Genomic DNA, 25,174 nt, shown 5'->3' on the forward strand with positions numbered 1-25,174 from the left:
AACAGCATGAGAAAGGAAACGACCTCGCATGAGTGAATGAGGTGAATATCTAACGAGCAGATTAGTGACTATTGCTTAAAATTTTATTTATCACAGCTGTCCTCGCTGGCTCGCTGATGTGGTTCTCGGCCCACTGCAATGGTGCTCTTGTGGTTTTCGTTTGTTTACCCAGCCAATAAAAGGCATCGCTCAACATCAGTTAATTTTTATGTATCAAATATCCATTTAAATTACAGCATTCCACAGATTGGTAGATGACCTGTCACGCCATCAGTGCCATGGAAGAAAAACTCTATAGTACTACACTAACTCAGAAACAAAGCTCACTGCAAAGCATTTGACAGCGCCACGGTTGCTCAGTCGCTTTAGCATTTGGCTGCTGAGCTGATGGTCGGAAGATTGAATCCTGGCCATGGCGGCTACATTTCTATGAAGGCAAAATGCAAGCATGCCTATGCACTTTGCAATGACACTGAATGTTGCAAATGGCTGAAATTACCATATTTACTCATGTAATTAATGCACTTTCTTTAGATTACGGCTTCCAAAAGGGGGCATGTAAACAATGCGAATATTTGGTGAACACGTCCTAAAAAACTCTACAAAGGTCATAACACACAATTCCCAAGCCAAGCAATTCAATACAACCATTGCCCAGCTGATTCTATTTGCACCCATAGCAATTCATCCAGACCCCGCATGTTTGTAAAAAAAAAAAAAAAAATGCACACCCCACAGTCAAGCAAGAGCCCCTAAACAAAAGTATCAAGTGAAAAGAAAAAAATTGAAGGCAAGCTCACCCTGATAAGCACAGCCTTGGTTCCGCTGATACGAACAACATCTCTGCCTACAGTGATGGTACTTGTGTATTCGCCCATGCTGGCATCGCCCATGCTGTAGCTGTGCACAAGGGATGGCTTCTGACAAGATTCTTTAGTACCCATGTTGTAGTTTGCAGTCTCATCCCCCATTTCCTGCAAGATGAAAAGAACACACAGGTTCTCCCAATGCCTGAGCCGTACACATCTTGAGAGAAACGTGCTTACCCGAACTGGAGAAGCATTACGTCGAATGGTGTCCTCAATCAGTTCTTTCGCTCTCCTGTCCAAAAAAAAAAGTCAATTTAGTGCCCTTTTCAGAGAGACAGCAGTATGCTCAGGCTAACACAGAAGCCATCAAAACAGACTAGCAGCTGCTTTCAAGAATAAAAGCATGCTTTATCTTCTGGCACAACGCTTCGCAGACACGAAGATGGAAGTATCACGAAGCCACAGCTGTCTATGCACAACTGCTGGGGTACGACGTCTAAAGCCTGGCCCGCATGGAGCGTTTTTTGCCCGCGAAATCGCGTCGCGCGCCCAACGCCCGCGCCGGCGTCGACGAATTCACTCCCGCATGGTCAGCAGCAGAGCGGCGCGCGCTACGGGCGCGTTATGGGCGCGTTACGGGATACGTTGACAAGATGGCTGCGCCCTGCTCGCCCACTTCGGAATAAATACGTGTCACCCCTGTATTCTTCGACGTGATAGCTCGCTCAAATGGTAGCGGTTCACTTTTACTTCGCACAGCTCGCCCACGCGTAGAGGTATAAGCGATAACTAGCCCTTGTTTTTCAGATAATTTGGCGATTTTCAAGCTCTTAGGCCTAACTAAATACAGTGTGTTTACTTCGCAAGAACGACACCTGGTGAAGCAGTTGTCTAGCTTTTAGTCACTTTCTACATTTTCATCTATTTGCAGTTTTTCTTCTTGGAACGAAAAAAGGCTCGCAATGCACGCACCCTAGTTATCAGTAATTACGGATAAAAAATTTCTTCAACACAGCGTTGATGTGCTTTGGCATCTTGTCACTGTATGGCGCTACCGTTTACGCGTGCCCCTGATACCCTGAGGGACGGCGCGGCCAGCTAAAAGCGACTCCTCCGAAAGACGACTCGCTGCTCGGCCGTTTCGGCCGAGAAACCCGAAACCCAAGCCTCGGTACTATAGTGAACTCGGTACCCTCGGAGCGCCAAACGCCCGTCTTCCCGGGAAGCACGACGCAGTTTTAACGGTCAAGCTACAGTGCCAGAGAGAGCTCGCGAGCGCGTCTCTCTCGGCCGGCGTGGCTCCGTCCAGAGTCACGTGACGCCTGCTCCGGCTCTCATTGGGCCTCTGTCGCTGCCCTCTCCCGGCATCGGCGCGGCGTCGACGTTTTTTTCTGTTTAGACAGAACCCGACGATTTGGCAAAAACGTCCTCTCCGGCGGCAAAAAAACGCTCCGGTGCCGTCGACGCCAACGAATCGCCCGGAAAAACGCTCCATGCGGGCCACGCTTAAGACATTATGAATATAGTTAAAATGATTAACTACGGTGATAAGCAGGAAGCACATCCAAGTTGCCATAGATGCTGGACATCAAATGATGTTTCTTGCAAAAAAAGGTTCAAAACCAGCAAAGACTGCTTGAGACAAAAGGATGTCCAATAACCACAACGCAGTAGCACTTAGTTCAATTTATCTAGCATGCATGTAGGGCAAGTGTCACCCTAGTGCCATCTGGTGTTTTCTCGGGTTATCACATAAGCAATAAACTTCAGCTGATGTCCAGGAAGATTTATGGTCTCCGTCTCTCATGTTTTCATCCTTCTGTTTAGAAGTGAAAGTATATCAATCCATGTTATAGCCCAGCTACCTACTTCGAATGCATTGCATGCAGAATACAAGATACTAATGCACACTTTACTGTTCTAAAAGAGCCTCACACATTTACATACAATACACACAATACAGCCTTTCTATCATATTTTAAATAAATGTTCTCAAAAGGCAGAACGAATGCCAGTTTTTTGTTAACAAGTTCAATATTATTGCTCTTCTGTTTCACTTTCGAGACATGCAGCAAATGGAAGACATATTCCGAAACTGCTGAAGCTTTCTCACTAGATGTGGAATAAAAGCGTTAGATACCTTACCCTTTACTTGCCACAACTTTACTTGTTATGGAACGTTAGATGCATACGGGTGCTGAACTGCGATAACTGCGATCCCTACAGTGACAAGGCGCAATTCTCTACTACTAACAAGAACTTGCTCACGTTATGGTCTCTTCACTGGGACCAGTGATCTGCACAAGCCTGTCCCGAACCCCTGGATTCACTGAAACCACAAAAAAGAATGTCAGCCAAAAAGTGACAGATGCAGAACCTTGACAGTGCAGTGAACAAATGGGGCAGGTGCATTCCAGTAACCACTCTACAAGCACAGCATCAAGCTTAAATGCAAAAACACTCGAGCACACTGCTACCAAACTTGGCATGCAATGATGCCAAATACAAAAATTTGACAAGTACAAACTAAACAAAACACTCATGCAAATCTGTGCAATAAATGCAAGCACTTTTCTGGCTTGAGCCATTACAAGGTAATACGACAAATTTCCACTAAAAAAATCTACAAGCACTAAGTTTAACCACAAACATGAATGCCCCCTTAAATTCCTTTCCCTGAATATTTTAATGCTTACTGCCCACTTGCAGGAAAATATTTCACAGGGCCTCAATGCAGGACAACTGAAAAATATGCCAAAGATGAGGTGCTATAACTCTTCTGGACCACAGCTGATGTAGAAGTCAGAGTTGCAGCCAATCCAGAAGAATTCAAGAACAGCCCACACTACCAAGCAGCCAGCATGCAAGTGCAACAAGGCAAGTCATTTGAACAGCAGTCACCTGTCCCTTATTTTGGCAATGTAACAGCTTCTCAGAGCCACAGAATGAGACAAACAATGAGCATCTAAGGTTTTTACAGGTTGAGTCAACTCTTTACAAATTCCACATGGTACACAGCTTAGTATGTTTACTACTAGTGGTTGCTAGATGACAAGTGCCAAGCACTTAGAAAATGTAAAAAAAAAAACAGTGCACTGGCAGGAACAAGTGTTTATTCACACAACAAGCACGATTTTCCCGGAAATCTTAATTATAACAGAAGGAACTTGAGAAGACAACACAATGGCTTAACTGCTCTTGACATCTGCGTAACTTGCTTGCCCATTTCTTTACCTGCTGGTCATTCTACAAAGCAAGAAAAAAAAAAAAAGCAAGACAGCTGCCACAACTAGGTGCAATCTGTCTCGAAGTTTATAACAATGTTGCCTCAAAGCTTCTGGTCCACTTGGGCTATTCTGTTTGTCGAGTGGCTGCAAGAAACTCCACCTAAATCTCACCATGCCTAATTTTATTGAAACAAATTGAGCCTTTTAAGTTAAAATAGGCCAGCTATCACACTAAATGGCCTCTACTCATGATATTATATGGCAGCAACAGCTCCAAGAGGAGTGACAGATGATAAAGATCCTTATGGCCTGAATTATTGTTCCTGACATAAGCTAGTAAAAAAAAAAATACTATTCATGAGGTGTCTTTGATACAGAAAAGGTTCCCAAAGTAAACATCTTTCTGTGGATTTAAGTAAATAGGTTCGAATGGCACAGAAAGACAAAATATGGCAAGCCAAAGAACATAGTGCTGTGTAATGCACAGCGGTATCTAAGTGGCTACTTCTCCACATGAGGAAGCCCACTTTTAAAAATCCCTTTTAAAAATTTTGAGGTCACTGCGTCTGCAGCAGGACTCTGTACCAGGCATGAGTAGAATCCCCATTACTTTAATGTTCTGAACAGATGAGGAGAAAATTCTCCTTACTTTCCATAGAATTACATCACTGGAGCCTCTGTAGAAGCAGCAATGCAAAACCCTAATGCAAGCTCCCTAAACTGGGAACATTTGAAACAAAAAAACTACCTAAATGGGCACAAGGATACCTCCTCTAAGCTAGCACTTTTTCACCTCTACTTGCTACTGCCAACACCTGATTAAGGAGGACCAAAAGCAGGAACACCTACTGGAACAATGTTTACACATGTGCTCACATGACGCACATCAACAATGACACTGTTACCAGCAATGCCAGCATACCCCTTCGGCCATGTTCTTCCAGCCATGCAGGCAATGAATGAATTAAACTTAACATGAAAACAATGTCACCTTGATACATACTGCTGGAGTTTACCTCAACATTAAATGTAATTTAAAAGGCTGTGCAGGAGCCCAACATTCTGCTTTGTAATGACATACGACAGCAAATTTATCTTTACACACAACTGCAACATAAAAGAACCATTCACTAGGAACATATACAAGGACAGACGCCACTCCTTGTCAGGCATGTTTTCCTTAAATGTTTTTTTTATGCTTGCAGTTGTTTCAGAATCCAAATCAACTTGCAGACAAATCTGCCTTATGTTGAAAATTTATTGACCCGGTATGACTGGAACACAAGAAAAAGCATATGAAACATTAAAAAGCTAAGCCAATAGCACAGCTTGTTCTGAAGTAATTTATTAAAAGGTGGAATTTTTACAGCACACACAAATTCCCCCTCCTAGCCAGCCTATTCCCTTCCACTTGACTATTAAGCCAGTATATGTGCAAATCTGAAATCTAGAGCTCTAAAAGTTGTCACTGAAAGCTACATACCTCACCATAAAATCACACATGAAGAAGAACGGTTAACAGGCACTAGAAAAACATACAAAAGCCTACTAGTGACTACAGCCAGGACTTTTGTGCAAGTAATAAAAAAAGCGCTAATGCTACAGAATGGCTATACAGCCATCTTTAATCTCTGCAAACATCCGACTACCAATAATTCCTCTTTTAATGCACAAGAATATGCACCAAAGCTGAACAAAAAGTGAATTACAGGAAGTTTGGTGCCAAAGGAGCACTTTTACATATTTTATGTGAACACATTTTTTTTTTCAAGACTTCTCTGAGATCATTCAATTTACACTAGCACCGCATCAACAATCTCATCCTCTTCAGCCGGCTCAGCACAAAGCACCAGCTGAAAGGAACTGCAAGGTAGCAGCTCAGTCCACAAGCTGCCTTGAACCAAGCCAAGGCTGACTAGCAGCAGTGTAGCATGCCAAGGGTTTCATCAAAAGCATAGCATGACAAGCTAAGGGTATCAGCAGTACTAGTGTGCAGGCTTGGGCAGCATTCCTGCAGTGAGAGGAGCTCAAGCGCCGGTGTGGGAATAGTGAGTGAGTCAGTGGGCAAACTGCCACGCCGTGCAGTACGTCACCTCGCTGGAAGGAGATCACCGTGTCACTCAGTTCTTCAATCATGTGAACACGACGCCCCTTGATGCCCATCACTTTTTCCAATGAGGACAAGCAGTGTGTTCGGAGGCAAAGAAACAAAAGCACAATCTAAATCAGACAGCTGCAAAAGTGCTAGAAGGAACTTCTGGCTCTCAGATTCAGTGCACATTACTCAACCGATAAATGAAACTCTGTAGAAACCAAATGAAGCAGTGGAAAGTCTGCATCAAGAGTGGCATAGATCCAGATTGGAAAACCAGGGAAGCTACAGTTTAAATAAACTGATTACTTTAGCTTGCATTAAACCAAGGCTTAGTGGCCTCGATTACAGTGCAGCCTAAATAATTTGGAATTTTAATGCAAGCTTTCAGTTTATTCAAGGTGCTTTAACCTACCAATACCACATTTATAATTATATAGTTCGGTATAGTTTACGGGGTTTAATGCCCAAAAGCAACTCAGGCTATGAGGGCTGCCGTAGTGGACGGCTCCAGATAATTTCGACCACTTGGGGTTTTTTTTAATGTGCAGTGACATCACACAGTACACGAGCCTCTTGCATTTCGCGGAGCCGAAATGTGACTGCCATGTCCACGACCAAACCTGCGTCTTTTGGGTCTGCAGCCAAGCACCATAACCACCAAGTCATCGCGGTGGCTTTATAATTAAATGATCATAAGTAATTAGCTTCAGGGGAAACCCTGTTGTGAAACAAACATCTTGGTATTAGTGAAACAGCTATTCGGAAAACATCCATCCTAAAGAACTACTTCAGAGAGTAATTACAGGTGGATTTATAGCAGCCTGAATATTCCCAGCTCCACTTGTAGTCAATCTGACCAACAGCCCCACCACCTTGTTGAACTAAATGTTTCTCAGAGTTCCATTTCTATTATCACTCCTGTCACAAGGTTTATGTCCTGTCACAAGGTTTATGTTCACATTGAAATGGTTGTGGATGTTGGTACAGTCCCTACGACTTTTAAGAACTTCTTTAAGAAAAAAGTTTTTGCACCAAGGATCAACCTCAGCTTGCAAAGTTTCAGCTTTCAGTGAAATCCATGGAAGCACGAAAGACGCCTTAGTTGCCCTTTAAACAATTAGTATTCTCCAAAAGAGCCTCAGTGCAAAATATTGCCCAACATGCTTTCAATCAAATAAAATTATGCATGTCTTGCAACCTTGTATTTATCACAGTTATGATGGAGAAATTAAGAAGAAAACTCATTTCTTCAACATATACATAGATTGCCAAATTTTTAAGTTCTTCAGCTAAAAGTTTCACATCTACTGACGTTTTCACAAAACACTTAAAAACATGTAGAATATCTTTTCCAATGCTTTCCTGCTCAGAAGAATAATTGAAACCGCTTTTCAGAGGCACTAATTTAATCCAGTTTGGAGATCTTCCCTCCAGTAACGTTACAGAATGAGGAAAAACTAAGAGATAGGAGTTGCTTGCACTTATGGGTGGGGTCGTTATTCCAGAGCTTGAGTAGCCCTGCGGAACTGTTGGATGAGGGCCCATTAATACTCCAGGTCATCGCTTTTAGTTCATACATATCCAAGATACTAAGTGTGTAGTTGAAAGAGTTCTAATATTACGAAAAAAAAAAAATAATTCACAGTTTTAAAATTCACGAAATTCAAAACTACTGCTCACCACTTCTTGTCAAAGGTCTTTATGCCACAAAAGTACACTTTTTACACAATACTACTAAGGTTGATCTCCTTGGACACTTGCCATTTTTTTTCAAATAAATCTAACACAAAATCAAAACGTAACACCTGCACCATTCGCATCTGAAACAAACTCAACATACTACTCTGTCATGAACTAACCATTTACTTTTCTATTCCCAGCAAACTTGTTTACAACACAGCAATGACTGACCCACAACTGTGACCTTTCAGACATTAGATCCAATAATACCTTGGTATGTAGTGGACAGATGCCATCGAAGAAAAATAAAACAGCTTTCTAGCAAATTTGTGATCTGTACACACTGCATAGGACAGCAACCTTTGCTACACCTGTAGACATGGCAACTACAAACTCTCAAGGGGTAATCCAGGACACCTAATAACTACTCTGGGTCAAAAAACAGAAAAGCCATCCTTAAGGCCAAAACCCTGCCCATGTCAAGGAATACAAGGTGGCTAAATCCATTAGAATAACAATGGACATGAGAGGAGCTGGAAGAAATGAACTAACACCAGTCATTCATGCAGTTTCTTCCATACATCCTTTTTCTTGGAGACCATTTTATTTCTATCGTATCTAACACAGATGCCTTTTATTCACTTTCTTTCTTCATTGCAGAAGAAAAAAAATAGTCCCACTGAGAGACAGAAAAGAGTATATCACGCCATCATAACAAACCCCACTAACTATACCAAGTGCACCTATCGATGTGCCACGCTTATCACCTCAGAGGGAAGGGGGAGGAGAGGAAGAAAGCTCAGGAGGAGACACACAACTTTAGAGTGGCAGAACCCCCATTTTCACTGTTATGGGCAACTTCACTTCTACGGGGAACACCGTATTTGAGACGTCAAAATCAATCCCGCACATTAATATCAGTTCCCTGCTTCACTAACAAAATTTTGAGGGTTGTATTAGGTCATTTCAGGTATCTTTTGAAAGGGCTCATTGTTTTCTGTCGGTACTTCAGCCATTCAATGTCCATACGAGTTTTTTGGTAATGTTTTTATGAAGCATCGTTTCTGGGTATAAACACAGCTTCCATTTCGGTTTGCTGTTTTCACTCTTAAAATGGTTCCAATCTGTATTTTCAAAACTGGTTGTTGTGTCAGAGAGTGAGGACTCGAACCAGGCTGTGTGAGAGCTTGAAACTAATAAAACTGAACTTAACAATCACCAGATATGAAATCAAAAGACTGTTTCTTTCACAGAAAAAGTTGCAAGGTAAAGCAGACACCCAAGTCACCTGTCCTACCAGTCTACATGGCACATCACACATTGCACCAACACCAGCCAACGTCATTGAAATTACATAAATTATCTTGTCACACTGATGAGAGATGCAGCAAGTGGCTTTACATGTGTGCTTCCAGGGGCCCCTTGAAACTTCAACCACTTTTGATCCTGATCACCTGACATGTTAGTAATCCACTTTCACTGCTAACCAGATGAACACTTGCAAAATGCTTTTCAGAATGCTTTCCTTCAAAACTTAAAGTATTCATTTAGTTTATAACAGAATGACATCAGTGCAGTGAGCAGCGAGATGCAGCTTGCTAAAACGTGTTTCGTGTGACATCTCTAATTACAAGGACAACACCGTTCAGATGTAAAGAATGAGCGCACGGGGCACATGTCCTGTAAACACTAGATTGAGTCTGTTGACCCTTCATGTGCAATTAATTACCTGCAGATCATAGCCAGTTTACCTAGAGCGCAATAGTTCGGCATCCCTACTACAACTGTGCATAAAAGTACTTGCTGGTGCACCACAATGCAATGAAAATGTCAATGTAGCTTGGTTCAAGGCCTTTGTCCATTCACATTTGCTATGATCACAAGAATGCTCCAGCTTAGTCAAACATAAAATTCTGAAATGCTTCACAGCCTCCAATACCAAAGGGAGCTTATATTCTTTTTCCACATACTATCAACACACCACTACGATATTTACAACATGCCACGTTCCATGACTAAGAAATTTTTCCTTAAAGCACTGCAGCACCTGAATGCTAACAAAACTAACGCATTATAAATAGAACCCTTTGTTTCCAGGTTTTATTTATTTTTTTTCCCACATTCAAGGGGTAAAAATCACTTTTTTTTAAAGCTCAAATTTTTGTACAAATAGAGTTATTGTAATTGTATTGTATTGTAATTCGAGCTAAAAAAGAAAAAGAAAGCATCAACCAATTTTTTACCCCTGAATTTTGGAAAAAACAAACATACAATCTAAAAACAAAGAGCCCTAATTAAAAACCACTGGCTTTTGTCCCATGTGCATTCATAGCTAGAGACCACAAGAAAAGCTGCAACAATACAATGGACTCAATAAGCAGCATAGATGAGGAACAATGTGAAAATAAAAGTAAAAACATGCTACAGTCAGATACAACTCAACAACGCAGCGGCAAATGCCCCTCAAAGAAGGCCCTCCAGCCAATGGCGACGGCCGATTGTCATGATGCCACGGTTAGTCCCTTTACACAGAGTCACCTGCCAGTCGCCTCCGATGCCAAGCTAGGGATTAACTGAGATGTCATGAAAACCGGTAGACGCCATTGGCTGTAAAGCCTCCTCTGACAGTATCTGCCACATCGTTTTTAAGTTGTATCAGACTACGGTGCAGGTATAAAGCAGCACGGCACTGACAAAGCTGTTTGATACAGCTGCGCTGTTTGTTGCAGCGCAACTTAACTGTAACAATTAGCATTTCCCCACAGTTTATTTTTTCACCCGGGCAAGTTATAACCTACCTTTTCATGTACAACAACCCTTTCTTCCAAGTTTAATGCACTGAAGGAGACATGGGTGAACTAATAAACTTTTGAAACACAACTTGCGAGGCAGCATGAAACCACGCAAAAAGTGAGTAAGCTGCAAATGAATTTGCCAAGTTTACATTATATCCCTTCAGGTTCGGCAACAATGAGTTATCCAATGTAGCAAATTCCTCAGGTACTTCTAAGAAAACTCTGAAGGAGAAGGAGACAGCCAAGATTCTGATGACGCGATCATCCCTGAATGCTTCAATGAGAAAGAGGATACTTGACAGCCTCATGGAATAAGATAAATGCTTGGCCTGCCTTTCTTGTCTGCTTGTCCATGCCCATAGTATCCAAAGCCATCCGATACCTTAGGTAAAAGTCAAGCTAAACTTTGCTTCGAAAATGGTTTTCCAGAATTAATTACTGACAGAACAATGTAACAAACACTATACCGGAAAACCGCATTAACTTCTAATTAATAAGGTACTACTGCTTCACATGCTCTCACTCAAGCCAGTTCAGAAGACAATAACCTATTATAACTGCACCCCCCCCCCCCCCCTTCCACAGAACATTCCACAGAAGCCAAGATTATACATGCCCTCTGAACTAAAGATAATTTTAAGCAACCCAAGAAAACGAAGGAGCAATATTTTGTAAATGACTGCACAGCAGCTGCACAATGATGCACACAAAAACACATAATAGGCATTAAAGGATATAAAGGAGGTCAAAGGCCACAACCTCTTCCTCTATTAGTTCTACAACTGGCAGTTTTTTTTCAGCTGCTGGCCTCCTTTGAACAGTCAATCATGAATGGAAACTTCCCTTAGCATATATTCCTTGAATATGCGAAGTAGGATCGTGTTATCAACATCTGCTCTCAACTGAGAGCCTACAATATCTACACAGCACCACTGGTGACAACGATAGTGCGCTTGGCGCATGATTACTGCACCCCTTGAATCAAATGCCAACAGAAAGTATTCGTGTCACACAGATACAACTCAAAAGGTGCCAGTGACGGCTGCTTAGGCTTCGACAGAAATACATTGAAAACGAATGAAGACTCATGCCCGAGTCAAGACATTCCTCATCAGTGTGCATACAGTGTGTAGACATACAGATGCTCTTGCCTCAGGATCCAAGCCTATTACACACTCGTTCTCAACCCACCCATATTTGCTGCTCTGCCTCATTTGCCTCACCAAAGTTTGCTCCTCATGGAACAATTCAAATAGATGCCCCTGAAACTGCCCTTTAGTTCGCAAAGATGCTTTCAGGTACAGGCTTATCACTTGTCAAAGCAAGCAGTAAAATGTTTCTATGCCTCCTACTTTCCTCGTCGCAAAGACACCCATAGACTTATGGCCCTAAAATACAATAAAGAGTCCATACAATGGCTACTGAACATATCACCATGAAATAATTTTTATACACTAGGCAGGTACCCAATTATTGGAATTTAATTAGACATGTATATAGGATATTAAAAAAATGGATTTGAACTGGTAAAAGGTTGTCAAAGTGGCTGAAGCACAGCTGCAGTCTGAGCAAGGTAACATTACCCTCTTACATCAAGAAAACTGAATATAACATTGCATTTATGAGGTGCTATATTTTACAAGTCAAAATAAATATTTCCCTACCTTTTCCAGAGTCAGAGTTTCGAATGACAATCTCATCCTTCAAAAAATTTCGGCCTGGAATCCTGAATTGAAAGATAAAAAAGAACACGTGCAGTGTTAATCTACCAATACTTAAGAACCTTAAACATGTTTAATTTCTGGCACAATTGTTAACATAATTGCCTGAAAATGTGCTTTGCTATGTAGTCCAAACATGCAATCAGATTTTGAATAGCTCAACTAGAATATGAGTTATAAGGAGTTTTGTAGTTCTGAGTTCTTTTTTACAGCCCGTAAGCAAAAACTGTTCAAAAATTATTAGAAATACTATTCAGAGAACTGCAGCACACAAGACAAGATGCACTTTGTACGATGATGCTGTTTTTACACTTACCTCAGAGAAGACACATTGGTAAAAAATCTATGAATAGAGCATACAAAATGGCTTGGCTGGTAATTTAGGAAAGCAACCAATCAAATTTAATGCACAATGTAAAGCCAGTAAAAACAGCCTCACCACACAGCCCTACTCCTGCCAATAAATTTATACTAGGCACATTTCAAGTGCACAAGGCAAACCTGAGAAGAAAGCATGGAAGGCAGAGACTGTATTTGTAGAATCACAAACAGAGGTAAAGAGACTTGAGGTCCACGTGCCCTTACTGAGTTGCGGAACTGAGTTGCAGGAAAAAAGTTGTAGCGTAGGGCGCGAAACGAGCGTTTAAATGATAGCAAAATGGTGGTGGCTGGGGAGTGGCATCAGAGTTGCGATCACATGAAGTGGAACGTCATTTCAATGCCCTTGCCGAGTTTTGAAACTCGGGGGAAAAAACCCACCTAGGCGCAAATGATTTCACAACACAAAAAGAGACGAGGAGACAACGGACAGGCGCCCGTCAACATGCCTGACTGAGCTATATTGCTTCGTTTCTCAGCCGTACCACTCAAAATATTCATTTTGTTTGTACCTTGGGCTCGTTTTGAGCTGGGATATTTTGCGTAGATATAGTCAGAAGTAAATCGACCCTTTCGCTTTTTTTTCTCCATCTTACGATCTGCATCCTCCCTTAAAGGTGCACTAAAGAGGAATCTGAACTCGTCTTTTTACCATGGGAACCCGATCTACACGTTCTACACGATCTGCACCCGATCTACAATCAGACCTTGAAACTTGGTAGGTATTTTGGGCATACTAAACCCGAAAATGGCATCTCTGAAAAATTTAAAATTTCGAATTTTTTTACCGTTTCAAGACCCATGTCTCCCCTTGAGTAAATTAGGAATGAAACATGTTATGCTGCAACAAACATCAAAAAAGAGGCTAGCTGTCATATGACGGCTACAATGCAACTCACTTTGCTGGTTTGCCAAATTTTCCTGAACTTTTCAGAACTTCTGTAGGTTGTAGTGACAGAGGCGGCGATGTTGCCGGTGCAATTGGTGCCATCGTGTGCTGCTGCTGCTGCGGCTGCACTTGAAGCTGAGGCAAGAAGGCTAGTTGGGTTGATGAGGAGTTGTATGTGCTGAATTCATGACCCTAAAAAAAGTTGCAAGTGAAAAATGCCATGACAGTGAGATGTGATAAGGCAGATTTTAAACACCATCTTCATTCTTTAAAGAATTCCAATCAAACAGCTCAAGGTCTAGAACATCAGATGCTACTGTGCCATCATGTGGAAGGGCTGGTCACTTCAACCCACATAGCAAGAGGTACCCCTCATTTTTGCTGCTATTCAGCATGCAAGAGCAAAGTAAAAACCTGCCGAAATACAAATGAGGCTTGTTTTGCAGTACACTTGGTGTTTCTGTCAACCACCCCAGACCCCCCCCCTTCCCCTTTCCACCCAATAGGTTCACGATGTTCACTTTTCATCTCTGACCTAACAAACTGATCAAACTAATTTCACGCTAGTCACATCTTTTGAATTCCACATGGTATCCGTCCTAGACTTTAGAGACTTGCTGTGTTGGTGGCAACTAAAGGCTGCATTCTGGTACGAATGCCTCCTCTACACTTGGCAATCCAAAGCAGAAAAATGGCTACACTCCGAGTGGATGGCAGTGGGCAACTAAGCAGGTCAGCAAGACGACTCACTGAGTATTCCTTAAGCTTGTCTTGCTCACGGATTTTGACTACACAGCATGCGATGCCCCCTGACATAATTGATAAAGGTTTTAAAGTAGCAGGATTTCTAGACGCAATGGAAGGCATCAATAAAGGCATGAAGGGGCTGAACCCCAGTAAGGGCAACAATGAAACGAAAGAATCTGAACAGCATTTCTAACGAAGGTTTATGGGGGTTTAACGTCCCAAAGCGACTCAGGCTACGAGGGACGTCATAGTGAAGCGCTCCGGATATTTCGACCACCTGGGGCTCTCTTTAATGTCGATTGACATCGCACAGTACACAGGCCTCTAGCATATCGCCTTCATCGAAAATTCAACCGCCACGGCCAGGATCGAACAAGAGTGTTTTGGGTCAGCAACCGAGAACCAAACCGCTGAGCCACCGTGGCGGCAGATGTTTCTAACGAAGGGATCTGCAACCAAATGCCACATACTGTATTATCGCATGGCATAAAGTGGCTCTTACATGTGTTAGCAAGCCTCCACTATGCAATGCACGGTGAGCACACACAGCTTAATGAGCTGGATAGTCCAGCAACCACAAGAAGTAAGACTGATGAGGGTATAGTGCTCTAAAGCGTTATAACGAGGCCAGGCATGGATTCATGAGGAAGGCTTATGAAGGAAATAATTCAAAATACAACCAGGCAACAAAACTGAAAAACATCTTGCTCCACTTGCACGTGACAAAAATAGCCAGTAAGCTGAGAGCATCTGCATGCATGGAAGATGACAGTAGGAATCTTCCATACAAACAGCAGAACTTTCCTCCCCATAGTTACCATGCCAGGACAGCCACAGCCCATGTTGTAGTCACACTTTAGGTGGCTACACTGTTTTTGACACTAAAAACCATAGGTACCACATACAAGACAAGGGTAAACACAGAGGGCTCAAAGAACCCTGCTCATTACCTACAATGTGAGTAAAATTGGAATGTTTCTCTTTCCCTTTTATTTTCACTTTTCTTTCACAGTGCGATCAGTGAAATGGCTTTATTATCCCTGCAGTTCATACGGCAACAATCACAGCTAGGACAGTTTGAAAAGAAAAGGAGAACTGACTCTGGCGCTACTTGCAGCCCTTTTGGTGTTTCCCTTGAGTTGTTTTCCAGGTTAAAAATCAGACTTGTGAAGAATTTCTTTTTTTACTAATTTGCCAAGCATACAGGAACAAAATGGAAAATGGATTCCCAACTCATCAAAGCAGCAGCCAATGATGGTTGCCACCGCACAACCACAGCCAAAATCCACCACGTGCATAGCAACACCAACCGGTCAAAACATGCATTTCTGGAACACGTCCTATTCTATGTAAAACAAGATAAAAGCTGCAAGCTCAACATGCACTGAAGGGCCCCTTTATGACGATGATAGTGAATTTTTATGACGCAAGGTGGTCAAAGAGCGCCACAAGGTATTTTCGCTTGCTCAAGGTGAGGTCAAAGACCAATTTCCCAATCACCCTGATTAAGCCAAGCACCAGGCCAGGGGAAGCTTGTACCGACTGTACCACCGATGGGTACCCAGCAGCACTGGGAATTGAATCCCGCACCTCCCCCCGCATGCGAGGTGGGAAGGGCCTGGCAAGACTTACCTCCAGTTCTGCAAGCTTGCGCTTATAATATTCAGTCCAATTCTCATTGCACTTCCAACCCATGGCACGCAGTTCAATCACCTCAAGAAGCCTGAGGCGGCCAACTACATCAAGCCTCTCCTCCCGTGATGCATTGCGCAGAGTGACATAGTAGCAATCCAACTGATCTGAAATAAGTTACCGATTACACCTACCACACCAGTACACATGCTTAAAACTGCACAAGAATCAGAACAGCTTACAGAAGTAATTCTTTGCACAAAATGAAGCTGCCTTTTTTTGTTTTCTTGTACAAGAACAGTTGAACCCCTTTATAAGAGACAAGCACCAGGAAGCAGTTTGTCTCTTATATGAGAGGTCTCTTATAAGCAGGGTACCATGTTTTCATTTTGTAACCAGCTCGTATTTTGTATGTAGGCACCCTACGGCTAAAGAATGCAAAAAAGAAGGCCATAGCATGTTATTAAGTCATTTTCAAGAGCATTTACTTGCTGGGCCTCCACAAACTTCGGGACCACACCCCACAGCTTTCTCACATTCTTTTGTTGCTGAAATAATTGTCAACGTTGGTCTGCTTGAGAGCTGTGTTCACACTGTTCTTCAGTACCGCTTGTTCCAGCTTGGATACTGGGCCAAGAGCTTCATGGCCGCTAGGCCAAAGCTGTATGTGTCGGCAAACTTCGCCAAGTACACTCATGACTCTCAAACCCTCAAAATGAAAATGAAATGTTTTTTTAACCAACCTGAGCTTTTAAACTAGACAAATCTAATCAGCAACACCAAATATTTTCAAAGTGCTTCCAAGTTTTAAAGTGCTGAAAACATAGTATTTATGAGTAATTAAAACCCACACTAAGATCATGACATTCTGAAAAAGTGATACACTGCATTTATGTTCCTTGGTTGGAGGTAAAAGCATAAGAGTAAAAGCACACTGATGGTATCTCAACAACACGTCATTAACATGCAAAATGTTATTCCCCTGAAATATAGGAACACTAGATATGTGGTTGCTGTTAAATAACAAATGCGCTAGCCATTAAGAGCTCGATGAAAAAAAATCTATGACCCAGCACATTACTGCTCAGTTTGCTGAAGTTCCATCAGCAGATTTTTCAAGTCACATGGCAGAGATATATATTTCAGCGATATATGCACTGCTCTGAAAACATCTCAACAGATTCATCCTCTTCATATTCCCCTCAAAATGAAAAACCATTTCAAATTTACCTAGAAGCTACCTCACCTACAGCCAATCAGAATAACATGTGACACTAGAGGTGAAAACGTCTTTGCAATTGGTAAAGAAACATGGCATAAAAATTGTGCACATTTTTCAGTTTCACGCTGACTAAGGACCTTGCCACAAGTGTGGTGTCACCTAGTTTTCACAAACGTGGACAAGCTGCATAGAAAAAAGTTCATACCTTTGAAAGAAGACTCCATTGAAGCACCCTTCAGTTTTAGAAGTTCACAAACATTAGCAATCAGGGGCAGTATGGTAGCATCATAGTTTCCATTGTTCACAGAGATATGGAGCATTTCTATCTCCTTGAGCACATCTTCATCAGTAATGGCACATGGCGCTGCAAATACATTCAGAAACTTATTTTGTGCAGGCAAGTAAATTTATGGCACGTTATGGTTATGAGAAGAATAACGACGTACCACCTCAACATAAGTGAACAAATGGCAATCTGTGTTATGGAGAAGCTTAATATTTCTGCCATCTCCACATGAGAATTGTGCACTTCAACTGCACTTTGCTTCACAAAGCCCATCACTCTATTCTAAGCAACATTTTCAATATGACAGGTGGTTAACTCCGCAACAGCTTTTCTAGGCAGTGAACAGAGGGGTACATCATCTATAACTGTCTTTCAGCAAAATTGTTTGGCCAACCGGTGTGCTCAGCCACCTGGTGTGTTGCTCTCTCTGCAGTACCTTCACATCATCGCTGGGACAGCTGGCGCCATCTATGGAAGCTTCTTGTTGCTAGACGAGCCTAGGTAATTTGTAATTAAGAAAACTTTTTTTTCTTGACTTTCAATGCCAAAAGATGCAAGTTGTTAGAAATATGCCTTAAATAATGAACAGCAGCAATGTAATACATTTAGGAGAAAACTAATAACTGCAAGTGGGGTCTAAAGTCCACTGCATAAGAGAAGGTTTATTTTAACTACGTAGCTTCCACTCCCATTGCCAGAAAAAGTTGTCTGTGGAGTATAGTACACAAATTTTGAGAGCTCCTCAGCTCAAACTTCTGCTGCTGTGCATGTCATTTTAGTGCTTTTAGTGAGACAGAAGCAGGACTGCAAAAACTAATTAATTTCTGTCACTTGGCTGCAGAAGTAAAAATGAATTTGCATGCTGGCTAAGCCACAGGGTGGCTCTGCATGGGCACAGTTTTACTTTGATCTATATCACCTCGCATTTACTTCTAGCGTTGGTAACATGCTGCACTTGCCTTGCTCACAATTAAACCCAATGTACTATCCTTATTTACTGAGAATTGTGTGTGATGTGCCAATTTATAAACTGATCTAAGGTGCCTAGAAGGGGAGGTGTGAAAAGCACAGTGGAATGGCGCCCTTGTACACGAATTCCAGTACGGCGAAATCAAGTGCTGCAGTCTGGGGCGCCGTCACCACACCGGCGGAAAGGCAGCAGTCGCCGCAGGCCTCAACAGCATGTATGCGTGCTTAGTAAAATTTGCAGTGTAGGCATCTCGAGAAGGCTTTCCATTCACCACAAGAAATTTCGTCAGCCTCAAAAAAGATCACGCCGTATATTTATGCAGCAGTGTCACTGTGCATAATTTTCGCACATGTTTCTGATGAGCACGGTGCGATTTCCGAAAATGCCATGGACAACCTTTGTCTTCAAAATGAAGACACATGAAACATCTGCTGGTATTCCTGAATTAAAAATTTTTGAATGGCACAAAGGAACAAACACAGGAAGACACGGAGGCGCTCCTTCTGTCTCCGTGTCTTCCTGTGTTTGTTCCTTTGAGCCATTCAAAAATTTTATGATGAACCAACTAGCCCAACAGCAAGTACTTCTGATATTCCTGCTTTTTCTAGTTATGACGATTCATGAAATAAGAGCACAACGGCAACTGTTTGTGCTGAGCGGCACCTCTTGCCGCAAACAATCTGACGACGGCGCTTTGTATGTGCTTGCAATACCAGATATAAATTTTCCACATTAAAAAGTATTGCTCTCCATCACGCCTGCCTGAAAAGAAGAGTTTACTATTTTTATGTACCAAGAGAACTGACATTTGTGGAACACATTTCGAAGCAAAGTACGCGGTTCTAACATGTTTATATTTACCGTAGACAAAGCGACTGCTCCTGATATGAACTAGAACTGCTCACGCTGCATTGCAATTCTTGCAATATTTAGTTAAACACAACTGGTAACTGCGTGTATCAGTCCTTGATGCGGGAATTAATTTCATTTCTGAGGTGTAATTTAAGCCTCAGTTACAAGCTCAGCACAGTATACAAAACGAAATGAAAATATTTTAGTTCAGGCAGATGAAATATTGCCATGGCTAATTATCACTTCTGAAACGTGGTTGGTATACATAGACTAAAGAAAGTGACTGGGAACGTAGTTTGCATTCCTTTATCTATATTTTTGAGTCTTGAGATTAACACCTGGATTCATCTGTTCGCACTTCATTTGGTGCCGGTAGCACACCCTGCTTTATTTGAAGCAGGTTGCAGCTGGAAATTAACTAGATTACGATACTGCACGTCTTCTAAATATCTTTTTTTTTTAGGTGGCGTAGGGCCTACTGTATTTCCAAACATTCCATAAGCCCAAAAATAAAAATAAAATGAATGCTCTGCATTGTTGAGCCAGTCTTAACCGCTTGGGGATTAGCATCATATACGGCAGGACATCAATGTGAGTTCAGACATGATGAGAGTTAAGTGCGATAGTTTTCACACACTACTTAAGCAATGAGAGGCCAAATTTTCCTGCTTGACAGAAATTCCTCTCCAGCGTGAGCCCAACCTCAAACTACGCACAAAGAAAATCTAAAGCCCCAAGACGCGTGAAATGCATAGTTGCAATGGTTAATTTTTAAAAGGTTTGCACAGCATAAGTAGTGCAGTTTACTTGTCGGGTCAATTTATATCTAGAAAATGCATTGATCTCAATTTCTGTACTACAGATACTAAATTATGAACTTTCATGCGCAATTTTAAAGCTCATCGGTTCCAGAAGAAATTAGAAAATTGCTGAAGAAGCGACCTTCCTGCAGATTAGCCTGGGGCTACCGAGGCAAAAAGCAAAACCGTAAAAAATGAAAGAAAAGCCAGCATAGGCTTGCTTGGAAGTGAATTTCTCCCTTCAAAAATTATCAAATGTCATCCACTCCATTCCAACTTCCAACTAGAAACTAGCGAATTAGTAGACCTAGGTCATGCCGCAACTCGTTTACGATTCACTGTAGTGCTTGCCAAAGTTGGCGGTGGCTCTGTGCAACACGTGAATTTCACGAAACGAGAGCACCGGTGAGGTTTAAAGAGGACTTGTAGATAAGTGCCCCACAAAGTATGCACAGCAAGCACCGTGAAAGCTTTGCCACTGCAGTAGCAAACAGACACCACACGACATGGTGACTGCGCCCCTGACAACAGCGCCGCAGCATGGCAATAACGCATTCAGCAATCAGTTTCGCATGGCCGGTTTTCACACCTTCCCTTCTAGACACCTTAGCTGAGCCCATCAGCATAAAGAAGACCATCCCTGCACAACTCAAACTGTGTGCTAGTATCTGTCAGCTCCCTGAAGCATTACAGCAGTCCTGCCGTTCTCAACACAGCAGCCAGCCACACATTCGAGGACATGTGGTGCCCGCATTTTCCATACCATTTGCATGCACAGTGCTTTTAAACCTTATTAGATGGTTGTATAACTTACCATTTGCATCAATCAACATAGTCACACTCTCTTCCGGACTGAGCACAGCTGATGGGGCCTTCTCTGGATCTGAGTTTAGGCGTAGCGGGCGTGGACGCTCAAGTTTTCGCACGCCCTTAGTGCTTTTAGCTGACATCTCTGCAGACCCTATTACCTAAAGGGGCTGAAATAAAAAGACTACTTCAAAGCAAGCTCTAAATAAACGATTTTACATGGTGTAGTTTCTGGCTTCAACACGCGTGACGCATTTTTTCCCTGATCGTGCACACTAAACCATGAGAACAATGGTAGGAGCAATATTAGGCAGCAGTAAGTCGGGGTTCTATGATGCAACAGCTCTGGGCTGCAATGCAACAGCACAGAAACAGTGAAGATACAGCAAATGAACTGCGACAAAAACAGGTCCCTGGGCTACAATTACAGGACTGCACCACTTCTAAATTCATTTTGTAGTTCCTAAACTGAACATATATAACTATACTGCACGTCCGTTCATGAACGCAGCATGTTAGCACATCAAACGCCAAAAGACTCGTCAGCTCAGCGGTTAAGTGGCAGTGAAAGCGTTGCAAAAGATTCATGCCTATGAAACTCCGTTACTTCACGCGCGAGTTGACCTGGAATGTAGTACGCTATTTGAAGCTGCGAACTGCAGAAATACTGCGCTGTTGTTAACTGCGTGACGCTGAAGAAGAGTTGAGAGTCCAATGAAGCACTAACAGATGCTCTGTGGCTTCTCCGAAAGCACGCGGAAACTAAGAGGCAAGGTGGTGACACGGCAAAGCTATGCCTTCGTTCTAGGCTGCAATGGTACAAAAATTTAGGCCTAGTTCACTGACACCGCGTGCTGCAAGTCAGACGAGGCTACAACAGCTGATATTAATTGCACCATTTCTAAATGAAATTCCCCTATATGATTTTCTGCCCGTGCAGTGAAATTCCTGGCCTCATAAGTTCGTGTCACACAGCGTGAGCACGTCAGAAAGGCAACGAACATGCTGAGAAAACGCAGCCGTTCTCCGAGTGAAGCCCTTTAGCTTACTCGAGAAAAGATCTTTAATTACAAACTGACACAGTTGCTGCTACGCAGTAATCAGCGCATCAACGGTCGCTGACCCTGGCATATCATGACACATTTCAAGATTGTGTAATGGTCACCATGCCGACAGAGATTACACCATCATATCAGAAATGCAGACAAGATTACATTTACGCGATGAGTAATAAGAGAAAATATTCTGATGTCATACCTCTCTAAAGAAAAGATACAGCCACCACTTCGAACAACGATGACGTGCAACGCTAATAATGGCCGACTGGGTGGGCGCATAGAACCCGACCGCCCCCACCCCTTTTTTTTTTTTTTTTTGGGCATGACACGCCTTCTAGTGGCAGCAGTAGTAGTGCAGACGACGAATACGAAACTGCTTTTGGGAAGTGTATGAGTCACCGTTGAAGAAGTTGTGGCAAGAGTTACATTACAATTCTTTCCATATGTAAAATTCAGATGCAAGCATGCGAGTTTTCTGCATCCGTTGCAAATTTCCCCTCAAAAGCCGACTGTCTCTTCGCGGCTCCCAAAGACATGCTCGTCTATGGGACCCCTGGATGTCTCATCCACAACAGAAACTTTTACGTGATGACAAAAATACTATCTGTATGCTTGTAATTTTTAGTAATATACAGTAAATTTCTGGCAAGGGATACGACAATGTAGGTCATTCTGGCAATAAGTGCAGTGCAGATAGTATGCAAACATCTATTTGCGTGCTGTGCACTTGTATAGTACCACACGTTCGGCTGGGACGAGCACGGCACGAGTGTAGGGTGCCTCGACTGCGCGCAGCATGGAGGAAAGAACTCCATGGCGCGCAGCAATCAACAACGTTCTCAATCAGTTTCAGTTTCGCTTGCTGGCGTGCCTATCGTGGACGTCGCTGGAACTAACGGCGCTGCAGTCGCGCTTTTCTACACATCTCGCGCGTCGTCCGCTACACATTCATAAAGAGGGGCGGCGCCGTGCCCATACCTGGAGGTAAATTATTTTTTCCCGGCGTGAGGAAACAAGAATATGGCATAACTGGTGTTGGTACATGGCGAAAAGCTGTTCCGCTCGGAGGGTAGGGTACAACCACTGGGGTTTGGGCAAGCGATATCTGAACGAGGCACTGCACGAGGCGAGCTGCCGTTCTCTTCCTCGCTCGAACCTGTCTTCGCAAACGCAAGCAACGCGCACAGATTAGCTGCTTCGAAAAAAAAAAAAAACAGCAGTGTTTGTGAACACCTTCCGGCTTTGTTGGCTGTTCATCAATATTTGTATTTTGTCCTGCACAGATATATATAAACCATCTGTTTCCAGCAGAATGTTTTCAAGGTCAGTGACAGAAGGTACAGTTTTGAACAGCTACCATTCACGAAGCAGCTACCATCTTCTTCCACAACAACAGCCCTGGGAATCACTACACGGCTTGCCGCTAGCTTTCTGCAGTAGAAAACTTATTTCGTCCTGTATAGATTCATGTTGCCACTCCGTAGATGATTGAGTCGTAGTCACACCAGTCGTACGTCAGTGCAGTTTCCGCCGAGCGGGAAAGAGACATCAGGGGTGGTATTCTGCCGGTGTCGCCTTTTGCGACATGTCGCATATGGGCGGGGCCTAAAAAAGTGCTTACAGATGCTCGAAGAAACGGAAAAAGCCGCCGGCACTTTCGTCTGCGGTGCATTCATTCACTCTGAGAAGCGACAATTTACCACTGCTGATTCACTAGCAGCAGTAGTTTCGTATCTTTTATAGAAAGAATATTTGCCATCACATGACTTCTAATGTTCAAAAAACACTTGCAAATTTAATATAAACTCGCTTTACTTCATTTAAGTCTATAAAACACCGCGAAAAAGCTCCAAATCTATTTTTCTTTCGTTCCGGACGGTTGTGCTAGGTTTCGGCTGCGTTTCGGGCAGTTGCAGACGGTAGCAGTGTAGCTGGAGGTCCCATTAGGCTTGCGCGCTCCAGAATCGAGAGTGTATTTAAAAAACTAGGCTGAATTGCAGCTGAAACTTTATCGTCGAAGCAAGGTAAGTCATAGCGAAAAGTAACAACACCAGTAGTTGCCGGTAAACATGCCGACCGGAATCGCAAGGACTGCTGAATTGGCTGAAGCGGACGGCTCTCGCTTGAAAGGACGTCGCCATGTTTTCACGCTAAGGGCGCAAAAGACGCAACTGCCGATTGCGTTCGTACGCTAACGGTAGCCCGTCGCCCGCGCGAATCGCTTCAGCGCATTCCGTTGTTCGACTAAGCGTAGTAAATTGGGGCGACGCAACGGTGACGTAGCAGGAAGGCGGGTCCGTGTCGTCACGCCGCCGTCACCGCGGCTCGAGCCAATCAGCGAAGAGCGAATGCGACATGTCGCAAAAGGCGACACCGGGAGAATACCACCCCAGCTCGTTCGGGCTGACTGCCTCTACGCAAACCACGCCTGAGGAGGACGTATACTGTCGCTTGAAGGATCTACACACTTATCAGTCTACATGACAGCACGCGTTTTTGGTGACTTTCGCCTGCATTTCACAATTTTTTGCTTTGAGAATCGATCTGGAAGGCTGGGAAAGAGTCGAGGGCCGGCACCGGACACTAGCGCCCAGTTCTCGCGGGGTATTCGGATCTCTTGCCCGTTCACAACAGGCTTGTACTCCCATGATAATATCTTCATGCTCAAAATGACGCTCACATATCTCGGTCGAGCAGCGCGCGCTAGCAGACGGCACTGATGACGCAGAGGAATTTCGCTCGGTTATGGCCGGAAACAAGCTTAATTCGACGAAGTGGAAAGAGACAAAGCATTTCAAGTGGGCGAATGTTGGATATATGTATGAAAGACGTTACGATGCATTTATTTGCGCTTCACTCAAGCACTGCATGCATGGCCGACGAACCATGTGCCTTCCTATTTTGAGAAAATTCAGGGTGGGAGTCTTTTTCGTCCTTCCTTAGCTCATGCAGCGGACGTCTGAGAGATATCTTTTTGTTATTTCGCGCAAGTAGCCGCAGTCGTCGGCCGCGGAGAAGGTCAATGCTGACGCGCGGCAGTCATATGACGAGACCTTGAAACTTTTGCTTTTTGCATCTTGCTTCAGAGGAATTCAAGACAGTGCCGATCGGTAGATCGGTCGCGGCGCTGCAAAGATGGCAAGGTTCAAAAACCACTGACTTGTCGACCATTTTTAACATATGCAGACTGTTGCAGAAATAAACGT

At 43.1% G+C, this 25,174-nt stretch overlaps 1 protein-coding gene across 6 annotated transcripts in view; it reads right to left on the minus strand.

Annotated features, from left to right (window-relative positions):
- LOC149350394 (eukaryotic translation initiation factor 4E-binding protein Mextli-like) overlaps nt 1-22,280 on the minus strand; it is a 65,790-nt gene extending 43,510 nt beyond the window's left edge. For 5 of the 6 annotated variants that reach the window (XM_089579405.1, XM_089579403.1, XM_089579402.1 and 2 more), the window contains exons 1-10: nt 22,168-22,280; nt 20,918-21,080; nt 17,401-17,559; nt 15,974-16,140; nt 13,605-13,786; nt 12,271-12,332; nt 6,130-6,201; nt 3,078-3,138; nt 1,047-1,101; nt 801-974 (exon numbers count right to left, since the gene is read on the minus strand). In XM_089579405.1, the coding sequence (XP_089435531.1) occupies nt 801-974; nt 1,047-1,101; nt 3,078-3,138; nt 6,130-6,201; nt 12,271-12,332; nt 13,605-13,786; nt 15,974-16,140; nt 17,401-17,559; nt 20,918-21,053 (1,068 nt within the window). In that variant the 5' untranslated portion in view covers nt 21,054-21,080; nt 22,168-22,280. The remainder of the gene's footprint in view (nt 1-800; nt 975-1,046; nt 1,102-3,077; nt 3,139-6,129; nt 6,202-12,270; nt 12,333-13,604; nt 13,787-15,973; nt 16,141-17,400; nt 17,560-20,917; nt 21,081-22,167) is intronic. The other variant, XM_089579404.1, reaches the window with a different exon arrangement.
- Between the last annotated feature and the right edge of the window lie 2,894 nt (nt 22,281-25,174).

This window comes from Amblyomma mixtum, chromosome 3 (assembly GCF_055824585.1).
Source record: "Amblyomma mixtum isolate Tamu chromosome 3, ASM5582458v1, whole genome shotgun sequence".
NCBI classification, from domain to species: domain Eukaryota; kingdom Metazoa; phylum Arthropoda; class Arachnida; order Ixodida; family Ixodidae; genus Amblyomma; species Amblyomma mixtum.